At 45.3% G+C, this 7,457-nt stretch overlaps 1 protein-coding gene across 1 annotated transcript in view; it reads right to left on the bottom strand.

The window, feature by feature from the left end:
• LOC147458777 (uncharacterized) overlaps positions 1 to 7,118 on the bottom strand; it is a 46,062-nt gene extending 38,944 nt beyond the window's left edge. The window contains exon 1 of the mRNA XM_086509691.1: positions 6,137 to 7,118. Within this exon, the coding sequence (XP_086365817.1) occupies positions 6,236 to 6,811 (576 nt within the window). The 5' untranslated portion in view covers positions 6,812 to 7,118 and the 3' untranslated portion in view covers positions 6,137 to 6,235. The remainder of the gene's footprint in view (positions 1 to 6,136) is intronic.
• Positions 7,119 to 7,457: the final 339 nt, after the last annotated feature.

Below are 7,457 nucleotides of genomic sequence, written 5' to 3' on the forward strand. Positions count from 1 at the left end.
TGGCAGCAATCCTAGCGTTAGTAGTTGGCTGCAAAAACGCTGAGCTTGCAGGGACAAAAACGCCACAAACTGTTGAAGGCTGATGTGCTAACGATCTTCCAAAACGCTATGGCTGAAGTGACTTGCTGGCGATGTCTACTGGATGAGGAAACGCCAGGCACTGGGGTGGGGGATGGCGAGGGATCTGCTATGAAGGAAACGCCAAGTCTGCTAGAGGCAAGGTGATGGTGCTGAGGGGGGTACTGAGAAGTTGCATGTTGAGCGGGAAGCTCCTGCTGTCTCTTCTACCAGAAAGTGCTAACTTGGGTTTGCTTATATATTAACTTAGCAAAATTGCCCTACCTACTTTTGTTGGAAAGTCACTTAAAAATAATAAGTGAAAATAACCAAAAATAGGAAAATAGGCTAAATGCATAGGAAAATTCCCCTAACTAATGCTAATGGATTCTGATGGGAATTCCGATGATCATGCTGTGTGCAACCGGAGGATATGCATCTATGCTAAGTGACTGGGCATGCACGGTCTACGAATAGACTCACAAAAGTGTCAGATCACTGCTAATCTAAACTGACTTGACTGACGGGAACCCTGTTGTGGTGTAGCTTGTCCACAGACACATAGGGTTGGGATGTGTCACGTGACATCCCCTCCTTTTCAAAGTGAGGTACTGGTACCGAACTGTATGGCGTCGAGGGAGATCGCCAACAGCATCCGGAATCCTGGAAGGGACTCTTCGCCGGTCCACTATGCTGTGTGGATCGAGCGGTACTTGAACTTCATAAAGGTCTACAACGCTTGTTTCTTTGGGCCGCGCCAAAAGCGACTCAAAGTCTTCTATGGCTCCTTTGATACTTCAACTTCATCTAGAGACCTGATTCTTCCATCTTCAAGAATCTCCATGGCTGAAAATTCCTGAAACCATCTCCAACACAACCATGAACATACCCGTTCCATGTAAAGTGAAGGAAAAAAAATCTTGTCTTCTCTAAAGACTGTGTATGCAATGTAGATGAACAAATAGACGGAGTGACAACCCGTTCATCAAACACAAACAAACAATGAGATCGAATCTTTTCTGTGTGATCGAAATCAATCAACTGTGGCAAATCATAATGGAAATGCCCATGCGTGGTGCTCATACAATCATGTGCTCGTTCAGAAACTGTGTCATGCCAAGGAAGAGACATGGAATGTGACTTCCTTACATACATACTTTTCATCTTTTCATGAACAATCCGCATACATTCGTGCTCATCCATGAGAGAAATGTACAATATGTCATGCCTAAGAAATGGGATCACATAACGATGCTGACTAAAATACAGGAAACCTTCACGAATGAAACACTCGAACAATGCGTGCGTGTCAATCATGCGAACACATAATACTCATAGTTACATAGGACGGTGGGTCGGGGTTGAGAATGGGGACGGGGACGGGGACGGGACGGCAAAAGTCAGGAAACGGGGACGGGGTCGGGACGACAAAAAAAAATTTAGAGTTTTTTTGGCATTTTTTGACCTATACACATGCCACACACATAGAGCATCACTTTGACCACAAATTTACACTAAATAGACCAAAGAACATGAGTCATATAGACGCAAATGTGCTAATAAAACATCGAGAAATGAGGACCCAAAGGGTGGCTTTTATAGCCATTGGGGTGCTTCAAAGTTCAAACATATGGCTATTAGAGAGAAACTAGCCTCTAGAAATGATCAGGTTTTCAAATTTTAAAAAAAGTCCCCTCCCATCTCCTGCCGTCCCCTCCGTCCCCTGCCATTCCTTGCCGTCCTCGGGACGTTTTGCCTGCATTCCCACTTAGCAGCCATTTTTCCGTCCGTCCCCACCCGTCCCCGTCCCGGAAATGGGCGTCCCCCATCCCTAGGGTCCGTCCCCTCCGTCCTCTGTAACTATGATAATACTTCTTGTGATGGTTCTTTGGACCAAGGCTCGAGAGCCAAGATCGATCCTTCGTGATTGATCGAATCTGCAACGAGGTTAGCTTCGCTAGAAAAAGTATCCACTAACAAATCATCCTTGTGAGTAATCACATCATCTTCATGCAATTCATCATGCTTGTCTTTTTCATCCAAATCATTATGCAAATTATTATCATTCAAATCATCATGCTTCTCATAATCATGCAAGTTCTGTGTGTCATGCTATGAAGAAAAAGAGACTGAGAGAGTCTCCTTATCTCGAATCCTTTCAACTTTGTCCTGCATATTAGCAATGAGAGATGGAGAAGGAGCAATGTCCTCTCCATGAATGACAATAGGAGAATCGCTGTCGGCATTGAGAGTTATAGTGTTAGCCACAAATTTCATGAGAGCATCATTATCACGAAACCATCGAATGCCCAAAATCATATCACATCCTGAGAGAGGAGAAACAACAAATCTTCTAGTGAAGGCAGTCTGTTGAATTGCAAACAACACATCAAGGCACTCCTCCGTGATGAGAGCGTCCATACCGGGACGAAAGCTAGAGACCTCGATAGGAGATCTCGGACTAACTTTGAGGCGGGCTCTCTCAACAAGAGAGGAACTGATCACATCATGCATACTACCTGGATCAAACAATATGACAAAACGGTGCCCCGACGTACGACCATAACATTTAATGAGAGAATCATCAATGGGAGGGTCCTGAGAAACTTTGGGTACAATCGTGTTATCATTCATTGCATTGACAGATGTAGTGGGTGTTGTGGATTCTTTAGATTCATTCGATTCAAGCTTAGGACATGTTCTTTTTATGTGACCCTTAATGTGACAATGAAAACAACGACCTTCCTTAGAATAAGTGCTTTATTCTTCCGACGTGATGTATCCTCCTACAATTCCTTGTGCTACCTTTTCATATGGAGTAAGCTTAGGTTTAGCAGTTGTGTTAGCCTTACCCTTAGATTCATTGGAAGAATTCTTTGATGAGAGACTGTTGGAAGAGTGGTTAGAAGAGTTATCATTCTTACCATTCTTACCGTTCTGCGGGTTCTGAGAAGTCTGTGATGTACTTGTGCAAGTCTTGTTCTCCTTAGGCTTTCCCTTGTTGTGCTTCATCTCCTGTGCGAGAGCAATCGCTACCGCCTTGTTGAGATCGATTGGATCGAATACCTCGATATCGTACTTGATATACTCGTCCAATCCAAAGAGAAAAGCCTCTTTGCGCTCATCATCCGACATGCGTAGTTGGGTACCTAGCTACAAAACATGATTAGAAAAAGACATAACCGGTATACCATTTTGCTTGAGAGCGCGCCAATCGTCCTTCAATCGTGCGAGGTACTGAGGTGGCATAAACCGCGCCTTGAGCTTGTCTTGGAAATCAGCCAAACTAAAAGAGGAGCGTGAAATCGTCGGCTGCCTCTAGGTGCGCGGCTAGCTGTGCCTCTTGCCATGCGTGGTACCAATTGATGGCATCACCAGCAAGGTACATAGCTGCCGTCAGAACTTTGCTATTTCCTGTCTTCTTAGTTGTCGCAAAATAAGCATTAAATTGATGCAACCAAGAATGAATAACTGTAGCATCCATCTTACCATCATACTTACTAAAAGTCAACTTTTTTGTAACTGGATGGTTAAAATCCGCGTCGTGGCTTGCACCACTTGACGAACTCCCACGATCTTTGGGTGGTTCGGTCTTCGAGGCTAGCAATTGAGAAATAACTTCTTGATTGCAAATCTTCCTTTGAGCTTCACGTTCGGCGTTCTTTTCTGCTTTTCGTTCATTTCGTTCATCGTGCTCGCGTTCGAGAGCAAGTCGATTTTCTTCTTGTTGTGCGGCAAGTCTTGCGTTTCTTTCATCGCGCTCATGTTCCTGAGCAAGTCGATTTTCTTCTTGTTTTGCGGCAAGTCTTGCGTTTCTTTCATCGCGCTCACGTTCTTGAGCAAGGCGACTTGCTTCTTGTCTATCCATCATGGCCATCATCTGCTTGACCATTGCCTCCATAGCACTTGGTGGCGTAGATGGCGAAGGGGGAGGGTTAAAGAAATCATCTCCGAGTGGGGACGAGTCTTCATCGCCTCTCTCATGCTCATCACATGTATGCGAAGTATCCATTCCGCTTCGGGTGACGACCATGCACTATGAGCTTGGGGTCTTAAGCTCGCAAGGAACTTGAGTTCTTGAGGGTCTTGAGGTTCTTGAGGTCCTTGATTCGTGAGAATCTTGGGTTCTTGAGGTTCTTGAGTTTTGAGGGTCTTGGGTTCTTGGGGTTCTTGAGGTTTTCTTTCGCTTGCAAATCACGTTGGAGAAGGATCTTCTCTTCACCCGAGTTCTACTCCTTTCTGCGGGTACACCCCTTGGCGGCCTTGCGCTCACACCAAGGTTGTTTTTTCCCACCTCACGTCGATTGGCCGGCCGCTAAGTGCACAGTCCGCTCTCAATGAGTGAAAAGAGACACAAGGGAAGGCTAGACAAGCCCTTCTTTCTTGGGATTTCTGTCACTCTTCAACAAAACACGATTAGGAATCGCCACACCCAAGTAAACTTGGGTTCGTGCGATTGCAACAAGCAAAAAAATTCTTGTGGTTCTTTCCTTGAGTGATGCAGAACACTTCCAAAGCTCTGATACCAATGTAAGGTGCAGCGGAAATGAATGTTGTATTTTCTCAAGATTAGTGATCTTTATTACTCAAGGTTCCTTTTAGTTCTTAGGGAAAGAGAGAGCTTTCCGTCTTATGGAGAATGCTATGATCACAAACAAAGTGAGTGGATATTGTGCGTGCAAGTGAATGAGACTGAGAGAAGGAGAGAGAAGAGATACGACACCCGAGAGGTTGTAAAACCCTCCTCCGAAGGCTCCACTCTCGTCGGCGAGAGTAGTCTACTTTGATTGCACAAAGGTGTACAATGCGAATGCAATGGACTGATGCAATGGGACTATGCCGATGACGACGACGGTGGTGACAACGACGGCTTTATGGCTGAAATCTATGATCTTTTAATCGCTGAATTCGGGACTATTTTGGTCGCTGAAAATGACTTTTGGCTACGTTTTTATGGCTGAAAATGGGGGATCATCTGCAACCAGTATGGGGTTGATCTGCTACTTGGCTAAAGACTAAGAACCTGTGTTTCTTCAATGCTGAATTTGCTGATCAAAACGCTGGCATGGCAGCAATCCTAGCGTTAGTAGTTGGCTGCAAAAACGCTGAGCTTGCAGGGACAAAAACGCCACAAACTGCTCAAGACTGATGTGCTAACGATCTTCAAAAACGCTATGGCTGAAGTGACTTGTTGGCGATATCTACTGGATGAGGAAACGCCGGGCACTGGGGTGGGGGATGGCGAGGGATCTGTTGTGAAGGAAACGCCAAGTCTGCTAGAGGCAAGGCGATGGTGCTGAGGGGGGTTGCTTGTTGAGCGGGAAGCTCTTGCTGCCTCTTCTACCAAAAAAGTGCTAACTTTGGTTTGCTTATATATTAACTTAGCAAAATTACCCTACCTACTTTTGTTGGAAAGTCACTTAAAAATAATAAGTGAAAATAACCAAAAATAGGAAAATAGGCTAAATACACTGGAAAATTCCCTTAATTGATGCTAATGGATTCTGATGGGAATTCCGATGATCATGCTGTGTGCAACCGGAGGATATGCATCTATGCTAAGTGACTGGGCATGCACGGTCTACGAATAAACTCTCAAAAGTGTCAGATCACTGTTAATCTAAACTGACTTGACTAACGGGAACCCTGCTGTGGTGTAGCTTGTCCACGGACACATAGGGTTGGGCTATGTCACGTGACAACATTCCATGGCAATACACCATTTTCATACTCTGTTATCTTTCTCACAACCTGGATATATTGTCCTTCAGTCAAGCACGCATCAACTGCCAATGGATCGAGACTTTTTGGTGAGAGCCCCATTTCCACGTCACCCATAATCTGCGCATACATTTCCACAACATCTTCTTCCCATGCATCTTCACCCAACAGTGTCAAAGATTCTGCAACCTCATTAAGTAAAAGGTGGATCCTCCGACCACGGGCATTTTTTCCCTAAAGAAAACTCAAAAAATGCATGGGCCTATGCTTCTGGAAAGTAACCAATGACATGTGTTCGATACCTGTTACCTCTAATCTTTTCATAGAGCCAGAACTTGAAGAAGAAATTGGAACTCACCAGTATGACATTGGCCAATTTTTCTTGCTTGCTAATGAGGACAAAGAAGTCCATGTAGGAAAGAAGAGTATCCCAGTACGCTTAGTGAGGAAGCCAGCTCTATAGTTTGTTAGCCTCATCAATGACAATCGTTGGAGGTGCTGCAGCATGCTGTTTCAGAACTTTTGTAAACACATTATGAAAATCCTTGTGAGCCTGTTGGGAGGTCTTCTGGGTTTTGAATCCTGTGTTATAGCCTTCTGGAATTGGTGCCTGCAGCTTTAGAGAGAGGGTGACACCCTGCCAAGCATTATGCCAGGCCTGTTGAAAGCCGCTGGGCTGACAATGCTGACTCAGATAAGATGTAGCAAGGGCATCTTGAAAAGCACAAAGAAATCCTTCTGGGCTGTTATTGAGCCCTGCACGCAAGTCTATGATGATGAACCGATCTTTTCCCTCCACTTTGGCTACCTCTCGCAGAAGAGTCATCTTCCCGCAGTCCTGCGGCCCAATCAGCAACAAGAGATGGCCCTTCCTCTGTGCATTGTTTCCCCGGCTACAGTAGCACACGAAAAGCCCTTGATTATGCTTCTTTGGCTCCAAACGCCTGCTATCGTAGAAGAGACAGGGCGAGCGATCTCGCTGGTACGTTTGTGGAAACAGAAGAGAGAGTTTTTGATGCAGCAACATTCCCATGGGTGAATAAATTCGTTGGGATGAAGTTGTTCAAGTTTTTGGGAAAATATTGATTTGCGAAAATTCCCCGAATGCCTAATTTGCTATTTTCAGAATCCCTAATTTGCCCACGCATTCTCCAAAACTGATGCAAAAATGTTGCGCAAAATCGCAAAACTGGGTAGAACGTTGCACACAATCGAGCTCGTGCATGGTGTGGATGCCACCGCAGAGTACTGGAGTTGTGAGAGCACCCTCGAGCATTTGAAGGGGCGCTAGCAAAAAGCGAGGAGGGGTGCTGCTACCAAGAAGTGAGGTGGGGCGTGGAAACTTCTTCTCTCTCCACCCACGTGTTCTCTCAAAGGGTGCGCACATGAAGGTTAACTATAGAGCTGCCTAGAAACAAGGAAGCTACCCTCTTTACTAATTGACACCTCGTGGGATCAATGGCTCACAATCACCGGTTGATCGTGACCATTGGATTGCTTACGGAATGCAAAAGATTTCCACTTTCTCGGATCCGGGACTTGAACCCACTACCCTCTCTCCCACGGGATTGACTTTAATCACTAAGCCAACGCGCGCCGTTGGAAGATATGTGTGGGATAAGTTTATAGATCACGACGTCGCAGACAAGTTTACACCTAGTTCGCACCGAATTCACACT

This window comes from Adiantum capillus-veneris, chromosome 4, assembly GCF_014529385.1.
Source record: "Adiantum capillus-veneris isolate H3 chromosome 4, ASM1452938v2, whole genome shotgun sequence".
NCBI lineage: Eukaryota > Viridiplantae > Streptophyta > Polypodiopsida > Polypodiales > Pteridaceae > Adiantum > Adiantum capillus-veneris.